Below are 20,386 nucleotides of genomic sequence, written 5' to 3'. Positions count from 1 at the left end.
TTCTGCAGATTTACACTGAATGAGCTATTGTATAATAGTTTAATAGTTGTAAAAAAAATTAGATTTGAGACAGATGTCTGTTGTCATGCTTTCTAAGGAATAGTACAGAAAAAAAAGTTAGAATTAACACTTTAGAAGAAATAAGCAGAACAACCATGCTCCAGAAAAGAGTAAGAAAAGAAAGCAGTATGGTCTAGCTAGTACATGAATTTGTAGAAAGACTGTTTTCAGGAAACCAAAATTATGCATTTTATTTGGTGGTACAAAATGAATTCAAAAAATGTGCATGGGGAGATTGCATTTCATCATCTGCTGTGTCTTTATGTTGACATTCTGGAGATTATTTTAAATCCTCATTCAGAAAATTTAAACAGGCTCTTACGAATCCAAAATATGAATAATGCATAAATGACTCAGTAAATTGACATCTGAGATAGGGTTGATAGGAAAATCATTCATTGGAAAGCTGAATGTATATTTGCAAAGCGTTGTTAAATTATATTTAACAAATAAAATACCTGTGTCACTTTATATCTCAAGGGATGGATAGTTTTTTTCTGCACACCTTTGTTAGATTGGCAGATGCCTGGACATCACAGCAGATTGGAATGATTAGAAGCAAAAAGAACCCAGTTCCCATCTCCTGACCATTAATTATACAGACTAGGAAGCTGAATCTCAGAAATATTTAAAAAACCCAGGTTCAATGTCCTATCTAGTGCTCCATTAGAATAAAAAAAATTTGCCTTTTACACTAAGAATTCAATGACATATCAAACTAAAGTTAGTAGTATAAAGCATATTTACAATTGAAATATTTCTGGGAGCACAGACATATGGTTGAAACATTCTTGAGAGCATAGAGAAATAATTCCCATCAATATGTCACTGAGAAGTGCTACTGGAGTTGAGACTTGCAAGGAAACTTCTGGGCAAGATAAATGTGGGAACAGTACTCAGAAGAAAATACTGAATATGCCAGCAAAGAAATGTAAGGGAATAATGATATTTTCAACAACCTGTAAGTACCCATTATAGTTGTATGTTATACTTGTTCATACAAAACTTGAAGGCATAATGAGATTTTTTGTTGTAGCTGGATGGGAAGGTAAAATAGTTTTGCTTTGGAGATGAGACAGAGAAAGAGAGAGCCAGACACACCAAAACACACACACACACACACACACACACACAGAGAGAGAGAGAGAGAGAGAGAGAGAGAGAGAGAGAGACAGAAACAGAAACAGATAAGAGTTCCACCCACCCAGTAAAGAACAGAAACTATGCTCCATCATCTGGGACATGGGCTACTTCAGAACAGAGTGTGGCATAATGAGATTATCATGATTTGGAATGCCAGGGTAAGTTTCTGGTGTTCCATTGTAATATTTCCATTCAAAGGACATAATCGGGTTTGTCTGAAGGTGCCTTTTGGAGTAGTGTGGAGGACGATCAGAGGACTCTGATTAGAGGCAGGAAGGATCAAAGAAGGAGTATTGCAGCTGAATGGGTGTGGGATGTGAGGATCTAAATTAGAGCATCAGTCATGCAAGCGGAGAGGCAGACATCAATACAAAGAAGGAGAAATGGCACAGTCATTGGGACTTGCTGATGGATATATATGAAATCTGAAGAGAAAGCAGGATATACAGCAAATGATCTACTGTATTTTCCTTCATCTTCCTATGGATGTAAAGGATAATGCCATTTATAATTTTAAATGCATTTATAGTATGTAATTAAATAGATGAAAAATATCACTCTTTTTGAAAAGTATATTACCGCAAATTAAGCACGTTATATGAAGCATATTATTTTATGCGAAGTGATATTAAGTAAGATTTGTAGTTTCTGCCATTCCTTCAACCCAATTACAAGCATAAGTAAATGCACCTGGAGTGAGGGATGCAAATGAGGATAATTAACTCAAGCCAGGATGTTTTGACAGCATAGCTTCTCATTACCTTGCTAGCTTGTATCTTTTCAAAGTGCACATAAAGATTATCAGATGAGGAATGGAATGTGTTGGAGAAATAAAAAATGTCAATGTGAAAGCTTGCCTCATACCAATTAAGACTCGCTGTTTAAGGCAAAACAGTCCATTTCTCAGGGACAATATTATACATCACAGCTACAACATACATAACTATTTATGGTTATCATAGCCACTGATTCCTGAAATTCTAAGAGATTATGACCATACGTGCCATTTTTTAAAAATCTAAAATGCATAGGAAAATCAATGAGAGAATAAAAGGCAATTAGGACCCACTGACCAGCAAATCTTTGGGATGTCTAGTTTTCTAGGGTAAATTTGTTAGGCTTTCAATAGTTTTTTTTCTTTTTTTTTAAGGAGTTTGGGTCACACCTGGCAATACTCAGGGGTTACTCCTGGCTCTGTGCTCCAGAATCACTCCTGGCAAGCTCAGTGGATCATATAAGAATTAAACCTGGGTTGTCTCTGTGCACGGCAAATGCCCTGCCCACTCTACTTTTGCTCCAGCCCTTTGGCTTTCAATAGTTTTAAGTAAACAAAGAATTAATATTAAAAAACATAAAGGGAAAGGAGATAATCCAATCAGTGTTAAAGGTGCTAGGTTATACTGAGTTATACTGGACTTTCACTGTAAAATGTTGTGGTGACTTGTTTATAACGAGAACTGGGAATGTTCATGAGGGACACAACCCATATTTCAGAGGAACACAATTAGGCAGTTTCTAGTATCCACCGGGCTAGAGCAAAGCTCTAAAGGTAAATAAAAAAGATGAATGTGTGTGCAATGTCTTATTTTCCTGTGCTTGGGTATTAGATAGAAAAATGCCTTAAAGAAAGCAAAGTTTAGGGGTCTGTACCTAGACTCAGGGCCCAGACATCCCCGGCAAGCTGAGAGGCAGGAGAAAGGGCTGAAGAAGCCCAGCCTGAAGAAAACTGGGTCTGAAAATGAAAATCCACACCAAGAAGTGTACCATGTTAGAAAATATGTTTACTCCGTATGCCAAATTCTTCCATGCCCATCCCTCTTAGTGTAGACAATGAAGGTGGGGCTGGAAATTGTGATGCATTTGCCAATTACACAGTGTTCAAGTCAGACGCAACTTGATCAGAAATCAGTTTCAAAAGCAATGCGAAAAAGAGCGGCTCAAAAGCATAAGAAGTCTTAGGAGAATGAAAGGTTAGCTTTCCTGCTCACCTTTTGAATGGACACAGGCTGTTACAGAATGAATAGCAGGGGCATAGTAAAATGCCATCATTTTCCTTTTCTTGGAATTCAAGAGACAAATCTTGTGTGAGCGTGCATGTGTATGTGCATATGCACACACACATACACACACACACACACCACAAACACACACACACAAACAATTTCTCCCCCAAAATATCTGTGTTCTTTTATTTGGTGATTCAATACATTTTCAATTCAGATAGTCACCACAAAACCTACACACAATATTAAGCATTTTACAAGCAAAATAGTTTACTGATTTTTCTTTTCAATAGCCAAAGAGTAGAGTAAGTGAACTGGTTAAAGGATATACTTCTGTACATAAAAATATCCATGAATTTATACACATGTAGGGATCAGAGTTTAAAGAGAATAAAACCAGAACATCACAATAAATAGGATGTGTTCCTACAGGAGAGTGAGCAGGCTTTGTCAGAAAGCTGCAAAGTCTCTTTTATTTTTTTTTCAAGGTGCCTCATGTTCTTCTGAGCTTCACTTACATTTCTCAAAAGAAGAGTTACACGTTAGTAATGACTGTATAGGAATATCTACTCTCCTTGCCTGCCCTTTATTTGCATCTCCAATACTAGGAGTGGGAGTTCTGATTATTTTGTTTCAAAATGTCTTTGCAACTTTGCAAATTTTCTTGGTTTCCCTTTTACTACTTTCAAAGGCAGATTTCTCTAAACTCTAGCACCACATGAGGATGAAATGCATGTATTTTTGTCAGAGCAACAATTTTTTATATCATTTTTGTTCCTCCGGCAATAACAATTCTGTTTAAAGATTTTACCAAGCTAAAAATAATTGCTCTAGGTTTTCATAAAAAAGAATATTAAATACCTTTGGTAAAAATAGATATATTTAACAAGATTAGAAAAGCAAAACAGTTATAATGTCAAAAGGAGAATATAAAAATGTACACAATAAAACAAATAAACCAACTTATAAAGTGAAGATAAGGCCACTCTTCTGGTTCGTCTCTTCCAAACCATGAATGCAGTTCTCTTCTTCTAGATGGTAGAAATCTTAGTAAGAATTACGAAAAATCCAGTCCTTCCTTTCAGCATGACTTAAGTTTAATTCATGGCAACACAGTTCCTTTTTAAAAACCAAGTCTGTAGGACATAGAACACTCTGGTTTATATATGTGATTATAAGAAAACAAATTCCAGATTTCTCTGATTTTAGGCCCAGAACATGGAGCTTTAGAGTTAATAAGCAAGGCAACAGAATTAGGTGCTCATTTGCACAGTTTTTCCTGTACTGACATTAACCCAAGCCTTCTCAAGACAACTGAAATATAGAACACAGCTAGCTGAGTAAGTACACAGTAACTCGGGAACTAGCTAGTGATCTACAACATTTAAGTTTTTTTTCCACGACGGAAGACCTTCTCTCCTGTCATTGGACTTCCTCTCAAAAGAGCTGTTGCACAACTCCTAATTCCATTTGGTGTCTCTTCTTTTAGAACACACTGTAAATCCTGAAGATGAAAGGTCCCTGAAGCAAACTGAGATTATGGATGGAGATAATGTATGAGTTCTAGAAAGAATCAGCCAGTTGCGCTGCATGTCTTGGGCAGGTGGCTGCCGTGGCGATGCGGTTATCCACCGGTGTTTCCTCTGCACACACAGTCACACTCCTCATGGTGCTCCAGAGCCACATCAGTGAGAGATTTATGCAATCCTCTGACTCCAATCTTTGGTCTCAACTGAAGGACCTGAAAGGAAATAGTGTAATCCTCCTTTAAATATCAGTCAGTGCAACTGTTGATTTCACAAACAAGTAAAATGTCAGAAAAGAAATCTTGGCACCAGACAAAGACTTAACACATTTTCCTCCCCCCACCCCCCGCCCCCAGTGAAGACATTCTCAACACATTCCCTGCCCTTCTGAAGGTCAGAAACAGTCATCTAAAAATGTCAGAGAGAATTTCACCTTGATGTAAGTATGGTGGGACCACCATGGCACAATGAGTTTTCTATTTGTTGGTTTCTTTCATTCATTCATTTATGCATACATTGAACAAATATTTACACTTGGAGCAATGCATGAAAGTAGTGTAATATTCTGAAAAGAAACATGATCACTCTACAGCTGAGTTTGCTCAATTATGCCACTCATTAATTTTCTTGGCTACACTTCAAGTCCTCTATAAACTTGATGAGATGGATTAGATGTACTTCATAGACATCAGCCTCCGTCACGGCTAACTTTCTACAGCTGCAGCCTACTGTACAGTCTATGGAGATCTGGCAGTAAGAACAATAATGCTTCTATTTAATAGGGTTAATTGAAGTTTGGGTTTTTCAGATTTTAATACAAACATAGCAAAAATAGACACTAATACTACGCACAGTTCTTTTATAACTTACTGACAAAAGAGCTATGTATTCTCTAAAAGTTTATTTGTAGTATTTGATAAGAACTACCTCTTCGATGCAATACTTTATTTTATTTTTATAACTAAAATGAAAAAGTAAGCTATTATATTTGTTTGGGTTATGAACAAAGACTGGAGTGCATAATAATGAGCTGTCTAGTTTTCTTGTTCTCTGACTGTGACAAAAAATACTTTCATATAACAACTTGTAAAAGATGCTTTCCTAAACATTTTCTTCGATCCCAAAAAGCGTAAGTCTCATGACTATTCTTGAAGGCTTAAAGAAAATAAAAAATTATACCTTACTTGAACTCTATGATCTCAGGAAATGTTAATTAGCTGACATTTTTTTTGAATGCTTATAGGGTTTCAGGCACTATAGTAATGTTTTTACATATTTGTCCTACATGAATTGTATTAAGTAATTTACATTTATTACTCCTGTTTACACAAGTGAATCAAAATTTAAAGAGGACTGAACAGTTGATATTTATACTTCAGCAAAATATAAAATATTAAAGGTAGAAGTCAATATTTTATATAAGGATTATAAAGAGGCAGATTATTGCATACACATGATCTATTTACTTAGCAGCTATTTCCTAGAATGATAACTTAAAAAGTCTTGTAAAACCAATGAGAAATAGAAAACTATTAAAGATTTCTACTTCGTGTTAGAATTCTAGAATAAAAAATATTCTATGTAAAGCTAATCTCATGACTGTTAGTACTACTTACTGTGTCAGTACAGGCTTACTATTTTGAACAATTTACTGTGGCATCAAAATGAACTAGTTTCTAATATGCTCATACTATTTCTTATCACACTCTTATTTTCAATCTTTTTTGAGTGAGTTGGGTAGATAGATAAATTGTAATACAGGTATAGCCAAAGCCTTTCATTTTTACCTTCCTTTGTATAAATTTTCCCAGATGGTAAGTGCAGAGTAGAAGTCATTCTATATGGTCATGAGTTCGTCACTTTAGGCTACAATTCTATCATCTGTCCTTCCTCTAACTAGTGCTTATATTAACATGCCTTTGCTGGGGCCTAGAGAAAAAGCCTAGGGGCTTAAAGAAGCTGCTTTGCAAGCATAAGATCACAAATGCCAATGTCCCACATGCACTCAGTGCTATCCTGGAAGCTTCGCTATCTGCAGTCCTGGTGCCACAAGTGATCTCTGGCTAGAGCACAAAAGAAGGGTGGTGATTTCCCCAAGCACATAAATTATCCTGGGATCAACCCTTGGTGAGCACTAGAACTCCAACTTCTGTGTCCTGCTGGTTGAGCCTTTGCGGAAGCATCATAGATAAAGGAGAGCAAGACTCAAAGTACATGGCCATGGACAAGTGTCGGAATACCATAATCTGACTGCAAGCCCTGGCGGGCCCAGGCAGGCAGAGGTGCAGCCCCAAATCATACAACCACCAAATCATCAAGGAAAGGAAGAGGTGTGAAGGGAATACAGATTGATTTTTTTATCCAATTGAAAAATAAATCTACAATGTGAAAACAAGAACAAGAGAGTAGCTAGTTAATAAATACTAAGGGCTGGAAATATGCCAGATCTTGTTTCAATGGAGGTAAATATCAACTCCTAAAAACCTCACAATTCCAATTTGAGAACTGGAAAAACTCTTTACAGATGAGACCAACAAGGCACAGGGGATAAAATTATTTGCTCAAAGTTACACAGCTAATAATGTCAGATTCATTCCCTGCAAGTCTCACTTTGAAGTCTTTGTTCTTAAGATCTGTGCTGTAATGTAATCTCTGTAATTTCTCAGTTCTCAATTGGCTGTAGCAAAAAATAAACAGTAATTATCAAATATTAAATGTTCTTGGAGATATTTGAGAGTCTACAAATACAAAGTTTCTGTTTTGCTTTTCTGAAAATTCCTCTTTGGTTGATAGAGAAAGTATTTAGGAATCATTTGTTGCTAAAATGACTTGAAATAGAGAGTATCTGATGATTGACAGTGATATTATTATGAATAATATAAAACAGTATCTAATAACAATAATTATATATAAATTATGAAAATAATTCCAGTATTTTATGAGACTTTGTAAACTTATTTTGATATAATGGTTAAATAAGAATCAATTATAATGCAAAAGGAAATCAAAAGTAGGGAAAATGCTGTTGCATTTATAGTGACATTATGAAAATTCTGATCACTATTTAGAGAAACTTGTGGAACATAAATAGAGAGGAGAGAAAAATTAGAATTTCTAAGTTTGTCTTTGTGTCTGACTTCATTACGAAGTAGAATAATCTTCAAACTGAAAATCTGAATGAGGACCATTAAAGAGCATTAAATGGCAATACTTTTGGAAGCATTTGTTATATTTACAAAGTAATTTTCTTTATTTAAGAGTAGTATTAGTTCAGAACTTATTTCTAAAATATAGAAATGCCAAAGCTACTATTCTGAAATTATAAACTATGCTGATCAAAGAGATCTTTTTCCATAGGATAATTTCATACTTAGGCATAAGTGTATGCATAATTAACTCCACCCAAAGACTGGAAAACAATTAATAATGAATTAGTAGCACTCTGGAAGAAGCTCATGATGCCCCACAGCTCAAAACATCTGAGAATTTATTTATTTTTCCTCTCTGGGTAACAGCCCATGATGAGGAAATTAGATGAATTCAGCACGTTTGGTATAATTTAGGCCTCAAACTTGCCGTGGTAGCTTTCTAAGACACCGAACCATCATCTAGGCCTTCTGGGTTCCTTCTTCCTAGGCAGCCCTAATAGCAAGATTGTAAGAATTACTTCAATGTTTGCAGGTCGTACTAGGATTTAAGCTTGCAGCCTATGATGACAGGTGCCTTGTGTAACTAAGCCATCCTTCTGAAACCTTCGAGCTGGGGATCACACAGAGGAACTGTCCTAACCACCTCAATGCATGTGAGGCATCTGGGTTTGAACTCACGACTTTCTGATTTCCAGCAAGTACCCTCAGTCTTTGATACATGTTCTGGGCATTAATCTCAGAATTTAAGACAAACATTACACACCACTGGCAAATTTCTTGTTAACTCTAATGATATTTTAAAAGAAATGCATGGGATGGAGGAGGCTTCAACTGACCAGAGGATGGATTTTCATTGACCAACTCAGGATAGGAACTTAACATCTGTAAGCTAGTTTAAAAAAGATACGATGACTAGTTTGGGCTGCAGAATTCTTAGAACAACAATTATAAATGCCAAGCTTGTTGGCTAAGTCAGTTACCCAAATATAGCTGTCTTAGTAAGCACTTGCTTTAGGAAGCTCAAAATGGAATATTTGAAAGTGGATATCAATCACTCTAATTTAATTCCTGTTCTCATTACATCTTTTATTTAATGCCATTCAATGTCATTATATGCCTAGCCTTTAAACCATTTTATTTAAACAATTTATTTTTAATTTGTGGTAATTAGAATATTAAGTGTTCTTTTTTGGACAATATCTATTCACAAAGAACAATAAGGTTGTAGCTCCTTGAACTACTAAGTTCACTAACATAGTATTGGTGAAAGCAGGACAATTGTGTCATGTGAAGTCTGTGACTGACTAGTCTATGCATGTTCAAATTCCCTAACAGACAAAGGCATCTCTGATGTCTTTGGCACATGAAAAAATAAGCATTTATTGTGCATTGTTGTTAAATATATTGAAAATACAAAAGTGACACAATAAAGTTCATGTTGAAATAAGCGTTCTAAAACACCAAGCTTTTATTTAGTGTAATATAAACAGTTCATAAAAATTAAAGCTAATTCATCAAGAAGAGACTGGTCCCTGTGTAAAGCTCTACATGATGCCAGCGGAAAGTCTAAGAAATCACTGGGATATTCCAGCATTAATGACATTTTGGTGACTCAAAGCTTGAGGGCTCACACATTTCTAAAAAACAATGCTTAGTAACATTTAATGTTTCACTTTCCTTAATTCCATAGAATAAGTGATAAATAAGCCATAAAAAGTTTAATATGTTATCTGGGACAAATGGATAATATAAAATTTGCATAATCATACATTTGCATAATCCTTGAGATCAATGTACCTATATTGTCACAGATAAAACAAATGCCACATATTTTTCCAACACTGAAAATACTTGTTTTGGGGGCTGGAGTGATAGTACAGTGGGTAGGGTACTTGCCTTGCATGTTGCCAACCCAAGTTCGATTCCCAGCATCCCATATGGTCCCCCGAGCACCACCAGGAATAATTCCTGAGTGCGAAGCAAAGTCAGGAGTAACCCCTGTGCATCGCCAGGTGTAATCCAAAAAGCCAAAAAAAAAAAAAACCGCTTATTTTTAAAATATTTTCTTTCCTACTTCAAGCAGTTGAAAACTTTCAATGGTTTTCCCCACAGAAGAACACATTTTCATTGTATTATAACAGATAAAAACATTCCTGAGAATCCATGAAGTATAACAAGAGGATACATTTTATAAATCTTAATGTCTAAATATCTTATAATATCTAAATATCTTAATAATAAGAAAATAACTGATTTGATAAACGTTCCTTTTCTCTCTTTTCATGAATGCTGCATCTCCTTTCTCCCCCAATCCATTTCAGACACATTGTTTTGTTACTCTTAAGGATGGGAAACACCCAATAGAAACCCCACAGAAAGCATTATACCTACCTCATGATATTTTTTCGTAACTTTGCTTGGGACACATTGACATTCATTACAATTGTGGAGACAACAGGCACAATTTCCACCACAGCGTTTTACCAGGAGACAACCTGGCCAGAATATGGTATCGGTTCTTTTTAGTTCTTCCCGTATGGACACCGAGAAGTTCCGAGGTGTGCAGCTGTATAATCTCACCTCCTCTTTAAGTAGGTTCAGATCCAACCCTATGTGACATAAAAGAATAAAGAAAAACAGAGGTTCATGCTGTGACCCTGAAGGTATTTCACAAAACTCTTTTTTCACAAAGGAATCGAGCTAGTTCATGACCATTAACTTGCACAGATCTTACTTTAAGTAGGTTTTAGGGCCTATGCAGTTAGCAAGTGGGGCCTTCTATTTTACAGTGCACAAAGCTTCTTTATGACTTAGTGACCAATAAAGAGATGCCATTGTGTAATACGAAGAGAAGAGCCAACCAAACAGTGGAGAGATATAAATAGGAAACTTTAGAGAGAGAGAAAAAGAGGTTACACCTTTTAACCTTTGTAAAAGAGTAAACAAGGAGAGCATTGGAGGGAAGAATAGATGAATACTTTGACTAGAACTCAAATGCAATTTAAAAAATTCCCGTGAAGCTAAAGCAAAAGAACTTGCAGAAAGCTATCAACAGAACTTTCTGTAATCTTTCTGTAAAGAGGCATCATAACATAAAATTAATTTCTAAAGATAGCTCAATGGGCCATGAGAGGGAAAGATGATATATTTTAGAAGAGCAAGAGTTGTTCAAATGCAAAATTTTGCGGGCATGAATCACTTATGTTCTATAAAACTTAGAAGTAGAGTACATCAGCTTTCTCTCCATCATCTTCCAATGGGTGGAAGGACTGTTTAATTTATAGCCATTGTTCCTGTTATTTTAGAAAACTAGTAAATGACATTATGCCTTATTCTTTGAAAGACATCTACTTGTGATGCTCAAAGAAAATATTCTTTCATTAGACACTTGCAATAAATTCTCAAAGAACCACTAATTTTAAGTAGAAAATAGCACACTTCAGAAAACTATAAAAATAATAAATTACACTTACTCTAGGTGTATACACAATATACAATTAGTATTTTAGTATTATTTGGGTAAATACATTGAACATAATTTAAATTTTTGCTCTATAGTGCTGCCCTTTCCCCTAGAAATATTGAAAAAATACTTCCAATAAAATTAAAGAATAGTAGGGCTGGGAGATACTGCATAGGATAAGGTGTTTGCCTTGCATAATGCTAACCCTAGTTCAATATTTTACACTGTACACGACCCCCAGAGAACTCCTAGGACTGCCCTGAACATGGCTAGGTATGATCCCAAAACAAAGCAAACAACAAAAAATCTAGGTTCAGAGATCAGAGTCTAGAGCAGTGTTTCTTAATCTGGTCAGAGAGATGCACAATGTGTAAGGTGATTGCCTTGCATATGAGCAAACCAAGTTCAGTCTCTGGATCTGCAAAGGGTTCCTACAAGACGTCACTCTTATGCAGACAGCCAGAACAGTGCAGTGCTGTGTGGTCCCGATCATTTTGCAGCAGATAAAGTAAAAATAATAAAAAGAAGATATTGTATACCATACAACTAATTAGCAGTTAATTTTTTCAATATGGGTTTTACTAACATTTAGGAATATTCCCTAAACTATTGATAAAATCGCTGTATCACTGTCATCCCATTGTTCATCGATTTACTCAAGCAGGCACCAGTAACATCACCATTTGTCCCAGCCTTGAGATTTTAGCAAGAACCACAGTGCAGGCTCTTTCAGGGTCAGGGGAATGATTCCCAAACTACTGATAAAAATGGGATGAAATACATTTCACTAACATTATAAAGAAACTGGGGAAAAAAAACAATAGCAACTATTTTTTGGTTAAAAGGGCTTGGAGGGCTAGTGACGAAGTTCAGTGTAAGAGCATTTGTCTTACATGTGTAAGGTTTTGGGCTCAATTCAATTTGCTCTTCAAGCCTATATTTTCCCTTGAATATGTACTTTCACCTTTTCTCTCCCCTAACATTTTTCAAAGGAAGTTTCAATAAAACTGACTTGCTTCTTCAAAAAAAAAAAAAAGCAAAACAAACTCTCCCCAACACCAAAATTTCTTCAAATAATAATTATGCAATCCCGTTTTCCTATTTGTAACTGTTTTGGTTTTTTGGTTTGAGGGCCATATCCAACAGTGCTCAGGGAAGAATACTGGGGTTGTCAGGGAATCACATGCATTCTAAGCATCAAACCTGGGTCTGCCACTTGCAAAGCAAGTGTCTGGCCTGCTGTACTATCTCACAGCATTCCGATTAAAAAAATAAATGGTCAATTTTGGTTAAGTGATGAGGCAATTAAGCACTAACTCTCATTTTCTTGGCTATAATATTCTTATATTTGGAATAATTATTTGAAAATTGTATTTTTGCTATCAAAGGAAACCAATGTATTTTCAAGAAAAAATTAATTTATGCATATGAAATTGGAAATGATAAACAATGTAGTTGACCAAACATTAATCAAACACAGGGTGGCACCACTGAAATGCTAATTAAATGTTTTCAGGCTAATATCTTGCCATATTTTTTAACTAGATCTGATATAGTTCCCCATCATTTTTAAAAATTAGATCTGATATAGTTCCCCATCATCTAAACAAATAAATTGATCCTTTGAAAGTAAAAGTTTTTTTTTTATATTTTTTTGTATTAAAAAGAAAATAAATTCTTACTTTTGAGTGCTATAAAAGTCCAACTTATCTCCAATGATGCCATTCTGATAACTGGGTTAATAATAAATTATAATTTACTTACTTTCATTTTACTGAACTTATTATTATTATTACTTATTATTATTAAATACTACACACAGATATTGCTCCATTTTTGCTAAACTTATTCATGAATTTATCTGTAGCTTTCCTCTCCAAGTTAATATCTGGGCAAAAGGAGGGGTGAGAAAAAAAATCTAAACCGTGTACACGCATAAGAAAGCTGGTTGCCAAAATTTCCAGTGCTTATTTAAGATTTATACTTCTTCAGAATGTGAATGAAGCTCTTAACTTACAAAGGATATTCATCTACCTCAAATAGTTTTAAACACACTACTTTACGAAACTAGAAAATGAGATTGTATATGTTCATTTTAAAATGTTTACTTAACCACAATAAAAGGTTAGATAGATTTCCCAAGTGAACTAAGTTATGATACCTGCTACAATGTGAATTTTTAAACACACTTTCAACCTAGCTTCCACTCATTTATCATATTTGACACAAAAGTCAAAAGTCCTTTTTAACTAGTTAAGCCTGACTTAGAAAACAGGATATTTTTTTCTCCTTTCTATAGCAGGTATGAATGAAAATCTGAAGCAAAAAAAGAAAAGGGCAAGATCAGAAAAAAAGAAACAGAAAAATATTAGTGTGGTCTATATGGAGCTAAAAATACAATGAAGGACTTTAGTTTGACGTATCTTATTTGAAATTTATGTTTCCTATTTCTACTGGTTGATCTTAAATCATATAAGCATTGTGCAGAAATTATAGGCTTAAAAAAAGGAAGAAAAGGAAGAGAAAGAGCATGCACAGACACGTTATCTCAATTATAATTATATAAAAGCTTCCCGCTGCAAAATATTGTGAAGTAAAATATAGTCTTTATATTATTTACTTTCTCGCTTTGGTATAAGTACCTTCTAAAACAATGTAGTTAGCTTCTGAAAAAAAAAATGGTGATTTTGTAGCATGTGACCAGTGAAAGTTTAAGACAGACTTTCTTGTTCAGATTAACCAATATTACAAGCTTTACCCTCAAAGTGTAATATTTAAAGAAGCAAAAGAGTGAACAAAAAAATGATGGTCACATTTCACGTTTTCAGTTTTTCATTCTTAAGATAGTCGCAAGATATCTATTACTATAATGCATTCTCGGGGTGGTCTTTAGAAGATGAATGTGGTAACAACACTGTGATATGTTTACTTGGTGGAAAATGTATTTCAGTGTCTAATAAGAAGCTTTTAAACATTTTACTCCTAGTTCCTTTGTAAAAAGACTCTTGGGAAGGGAGTTGGTTTTTGTCTATATAGATGTTATCCCACACCTGCATCTTAGTTTATGTAAAGTTCCAAAAATATACACTGCTTTTCTCACACTTACTGTATGCTTAAAAAGTTAATAGTTTTGGCAAACTCTAAAGGGCTTCAATTTGGATAGTGCTAAATGAATATTTGAAAGATCGTCTTCAATGATGGATGCTTTTAAATGCATACTAGCCTCTAGTCAAATCTGGCTTGAGTACCAGGTAGATAAAGGCATAGCTACAGGGAAGATTCTTTTTTAGGCTGGAATCATTGTCAGCTATCTAAAAAACTATGGCTAAATTAGAACATGTTTAATCCATTGCTTCTGCTTAATAACAACCGACTTCATAATCAGACTTAAAGTTTGCTAACAAAGGCTCTATTCAGTGTTTGACTAACTCTGTGGATCTTCATTTTCCTGCTCCTGAGTGGGATGGGAGGGAAGGAAAGTGTTTCTGAGTTATTCATCAAGATCAAATCTTCTAACTATGGAAGAGCTTTCAGCATCTGGACAAGATTCGGCTGCAGAAGTACTTCAACATTGATTTCAAATGTTGCTGAAAGGAAACCAAGTCTGTTGGCATAGCAAAATATCTAGGTTGGCAAGTCTGGACAGGACCTGCTGAGATGAAAGCTCCTGAAAGCTGTAACTCTTAGCAGGAAAAGGGCAGGAATCGGGTTTCCTTCTGACAAGATTTAGAAGAAGGAGTTTAGTGCAATCTGCCTGTAAATATCACATTAACAAAATATTGCTCTTTCTATATAAAGTCTCCAGACTGCCATTCCATTCTCTAAAGTGTCCTTCGATAGACTACAACGGGTTTTGACAGACAGAAACAGACTCTTGAGTGCATAATTACAATTATCTAGTCAGTTCTATTACATTTTCATTGTGTCTCATATGGGTGCTTTCCAGTTCTAATATTACTAGGAAAATGAGTTACCTTTGTGCCAGTTTTTCATTTCTGACCATAAGAAATTAAGAAAACTTAATTGTGTCAGCAATTCCATTCTTTGCAGAAGATGTGCCCTTATAGTGCAAAGTGGTCATCTCAGAAGCAAATGTACATTTGAAAATATTTTCATAGTATGGGTTCCCTTTCACAGTATGGGTGGTTTTCATAGTATGGGCGATATTTGCTTTGGTTCCTCTCTTAGACAGTGTCAGTTTGATAGTAATGGAACCAAAGGTGAGTTCTGTTTTGTTTGCTTGTTTGTTTTGCTTTTTGGGTCACATCCAGCAATCCTCAGGGATTAATCAAGGTTTTGTACTCAGGAATTACTTCTGACCCTGCTGGGACCATATGGGATGCTGAGGATTGAACCCATCAGTAGCATGCAAGGCAAATGCCCACTTTGCTGTCCTATCACTCCAGTCTCTAAAGATTAGTTTTTTGTTTTTTTGGGGGGTCACACCCACCAAAGCACAGGTGTTACTCCTGGCTCTGCATTCAGGAATTACCCCTGGAGGTGCTCAGGGGACCATATGGGACTCTGGGAATCGAACCCGGGTCGGCTGCCTGTAAGGTAAATGCCCTACCTGCTGTGTTATCACTCCAGTCTCTAAAGATTAGGTTTTTTTTTTCTTTTTGGGTCACACCTGGCGATGCTCAGGAGTTACCCCTGGCTCTGCACTCAGGAATTACTCCTGGCAGTGCTCAGGGGACCATATGGGATGCTGGGATTAGAACCCGGGTTGGTCGCTGCAAGGCAAATGCCCTACCAGCTGTGCTATCGCTCCAGCCCCTAAAGATTAGTTTTTAATGGTTAATTTTAATAGTCATTTAATAGTTAATGTTAGTTTTAATGATCAGAAACGTTTTTAACCCTATGATTTGGAAAGAGACATAACTGTGACTCGGAGGGACACAGTAGTTAACAATTTGATGATCTTTACTAGTCCATTAGAAATCAAGTTAATCTCTTTTGATTCTCAAAATTGAGCTACCCCAAATCTTAAGTTTTAGCAAGGAATGACTCTCATGAAATGTAAAGGAATACTTCACCATAATGATATTTTTGAAGAACAGAAATAACAGGAATTTTCAGCTAAGCTTTCTCTTTAGTCATTCAAGACCACTAAGTGCCTCTCTTGTAGGTCATCTTATTTAATATATGCATTTGCTCAAATATTACAGAAATTGATTATTGAAATGTATTGCTGAAAAGTTTCATGTTCTACACATGAGAAGTGACAGCATAAGAATGGAAAACCTTAGCTGCTAGGAAAATTGATGAATTTCTAATCTGAAGGGAGACCTTACCTCTGGACTTTCTTCCAAATACAAAAGCTTTGCCAAGGAGTTGCCAAGTTGGCCTATATAGATCTTCTAAGTCCAACTGCCATCTGTCTGGTTCCAGGTACCGAATAAGATCTTCCAATGTACTAAAGGCAGTGACAGCATTATTCAGTAGATCCAGTGGCAAAGCAGATGGGGGTAACACTGAAGGACTCACAGCTTCTGTGAATTGCTGAAAGTAGAACGAAACTTTTGTTAATAGTTAAAAAATTATAAGATATTGTACTATTACACCTACTAAGGTACACAAACTGAAATGCATTCAATTCAGTCTAAGAGAGAAGTAATGAATTACTCCGCAAAGATTTAATACAAATAAATTTATGTTTTCTGAGTAGTTCCTAAGCAAGACAATGGGTTTTCATTAATCACACACTGTTGAATAACTGGATGGGAAACTGCTATCTAAATTTAAAAAAAAAGGAAAAGAGCAACGTCCCAATGGTTCAATCATACATATTTACAATGGAAATATAGTAGAGTTTTTAAAATTTTTCTTTTTGTCCATAATTCCATTTTATTTACAGTAGAAAAATATCTTTGTAGCTATGCAAATCAGTATAAAATACATTGAAATTTTACTATAAAATTAACTAATTCATAAAAATTTACAACAAAATAGTAGGTCAAAACTTTTGACAATATTTAACTTGTTAATCCAAATAAACACGCCCCTCACCGTAAAAGATGTTTGATTTTATCCATAAAATAAATATGCAGATGTATATTAAATAAACAGGGTCAAAAATGAGAAAAACACTAGAACTAGAACTTGGTAAATTAGAGTTCTAGAATTAGTGCCCAGAATATCACTGTCACTGTCCTCCTGTCATCGATTTGCTCTAGCGGGCCCAGTAACATTGTGAGACTTGTTACTGTGTTTGGCATATTGAATATGTCATGGGAGCTTGCTAGGCTTTGCCGTACGGGCGAGATACTCTCAGTAGCTAGCCGGGCTCTCTGAGAGGGGCGGAGGAATCAAACTCGGGTCGGCCGTGTCTGCCGCATGCAAGGCAAACGCCCTACCTGCTGTGCTATTGCTCCAACTCAGAATACACACACACACACACACACACACACACACACACTCACACATATATATATCACTCAAAAGAAAATGGCCAAAACTGATGAAATTATAGGCAAGTGGATTGCATCACTAATAAATAAAAACATATCTATATGTACATACTTCAAAATGTTACATTATTCAAAATAGAAGAGTGGTGATACTATTTGATAAATAGTATCTTTGGCAAGTATTTGAAAGAAAGGATTGCTGGGTTCAGAGAGATAATACATGGGCTAAGGTACTGGCCTTGAACCTGACCAAGCTTGGTTTGATCACTGGCAAACCAGCTTCCTGAGCACCACCAGATGTGATCCCTGAGCACAGAACCAGGAATAAGGCCCGAGCGCTGCTAGGTATAGCCCAGCAGTTTTCAGCCTCCAAGCTCAAAACAACACTAAGGTAAAGGTAAAGGTAAAGGCCCTTCCGTTGATCGTTGATTTGCTCGAGCGGCCCCAGTAACGTCTCCATTGGAGACTTTGTTGTTACTATGTTTGGCATATCGAATACTCTCGGTAGCTTGCCGGGCTCTCCGAAAAAAAAAAAAACAACACTAGCAATCTAAATAAACAGATAAATACATAAATAAAGGATTGCAAAGGATGTGAGGAAATTGGAATATCTCTTTCCACAGAAGGACGTGCTAATTTTTTATTGATATAATTTGTGTAAGGGTGTTAGACTTTAGGAAATAAATGTTCTCCTGTCCCAGTAATTCACTTTTTTAATTATACATATATGAAAATAGTTGCAATGCTATTAATCGCAGCATTGGTTAAAATGGGGAGACACTGAAAACTATGTAAATGCATCCATTACAGAGGTATGGATAAAATTCGTAGTTTAAAATGGCAAGATACTGAGCAAGATAACAATTTCAATAAAAATTTGCTAAGCTGGTGTCCCCAAAACTCTATTCTCATTATCATAGAGAGGGCATGCAAGTGGAGCTGGGAGAGAGAATAGTGAACCAAGCAGACAGTGGAGAATGATGTGGGGGTGGAGTGCTGTATGTGTGAAACCTGAAGATTAACAATAGTGTAAGAAATTGTGACTAAAATCGTATTATTTTTTGCTGAGGAACCCACCCCCTGTTTGAAGAGTAACTAAAGGTAGTACATTGAAGATCAGAATTCAAATTAAAATTGACAAAATAAATACAGAAACAAATGCTCAACGTTGCTTTAAAATGATTACTACTTTTCAGAGAAGAGCACTGCCTGTCCTGTCCTCCTGTTGTCCATCGATTTGCTCGAGGAGGCACCAGTAACGTCTCTATTCGTCTCAGTCCTGAGATCTCAGCAGACTCTCCTTACTCATCCTTCCAAACACTGCCGTATTGAAGGCTGTTTCAGGGTCAGATCTCTGACCCTGATCCCCTGATCATATGAAAACTCTAGATAAATACCTGGAATCATTTATCATTTGAAAGAAAAATCCAAATTCTTGGGATCCTCATAATCTCATTTTTCCTTTCCTTTCCAATCTAATCCTTTACTCATCAAAGATAGGTAGATTTTGTTTCAATCAATATAGTTTTTCACTAACTAGAGCACATGCCATAGTCATTTCACACTTCCTTTTCCTACCCATATTAAATGCAAACTCTCCCTGCGGTGATCCACATAATAAATCATAACCCGTAATAAAGTCCTTTCTCAAAACCCAATTTAACCATAAAACTTCCTCAGTAAGATTCCATTACTATCTTACATTTGTCAATTGTGTTCAATTGGAAAAATACTGTCTCTCTTTCTCTCTCTCTGGGCTGTCTTGTGGTCCCAAGCTTGGAAAACATTAGTTACTTTGTAAACGAGAGGGAAGACCTTGATTCTCTGCAGTTTCAGCCTCTGTTTAGACTCCAAGCATTAAGGGTGCAGAGTTTTCTTTGCCCACAGCATTCTTTATAGAGCATGTAGCACTGTAGCACTGTCCTCCCGTTTAGCAATTTGCTCCAGTGGGCCCAGTAATGTCTCCATTGTGACACTTGTCACTGTATTTTGCATATCAAATAGGTCACGGGTAGCTTCCAGGCTTTGCCACAAGGGCGAGATACTCTCTGTAGCTTGCCAGGCTCTCCAAGAGGGGCAGAGGAATCGAACCTCGGGTCAGAGCAGGGTCAGCCGTGTGCAAGGCAAACGCCCTACCTGCTGTGCTATATCCCTCCAGCCCTTATAGAGCATAATCAGCAAAAATCAATGTAACAACCTTTACTGAATGCTGACTTCATTATTGTATTAAGTATGCAATTTTGATAATGTCAAGACTTGACTATAATATTAACACTGTGATATTTTTAATTAGTCTGTAATATTTTGTTCTACCTGGTCCACCTTGCTGGAATCATTATGATTCATAATTGTGATGTAAATAAAATATCATCTAATCAAATTTAATCATTTCCTTAGCCAATTTGGTTAATACTGACTAAATATACTAGATAAAAAGGCTAATGCGGAAGTTAGCAGATTTTTGAAGTATAAAACAAAATTTATATGTACAGATAAGATGAAAACTATGGGTCAGTGCTACGCAAAGAATAACTGAATTACTGCTCATAACTAAATCATATAAAACAAATCAAATTTGTCATAATTTGCAGTGAGCAATTTTCTGGATTAGATTTAAAAAATTAGACAGTAT

General features: G+C 35.8%; 1 protein-coding gene across 1 annotated transcript in view; it reads right to left on the bottom strand.

Annotated features, from left to right (window-relative positions):
* Nucleotides 1-3,379: 3,379 nt before the first annotated feature.
* Nucleotides 3,380-20,386, bottom strand: part of PDGFC (platelet derived growth factor C) — a 215,080-nt gene continuing 198,073 nt past the window's right edge. The window contains exons 5-7 of the mRNA XM_056119013.1: nt 16,639-16,846; nt 10,273-10,490; nt 3,380-4,947 (exon numbers count right to left, since the gene is read on the bottom strand). Coding sequence (XP_055974988.1) covers nt 4,831-4,947; nt 10,273-10,490; nt 16,639-16,846 — 543 coding nt within the window. The 3' untranslated portion in view covers nt 3,380-4,830. The remainder of the gene's footprint in view (nt 4,948-10,272; nt 10,491-16,638; nt 16,847-20,386) is intronic.

Source organism: Sorex fumeus, unplaced genomic scaffold, assembly GCF_029834395.1.
Source record: "Sorex fumeus unplaced genomic scaffold, SorFum_2.1 ptg000039l, whole genome shotgun sequence".
NCBI classification, from domain to species: domain Eukaryota; kingdom Metazoa; phylum Chordata; class Mammalia; order Eulipotyphla; family Soricidae; genus Sorex; species Sorex fumeus.
This window is presented reverse-complemented; position numbering and strand designations above follow the sequence as displayed.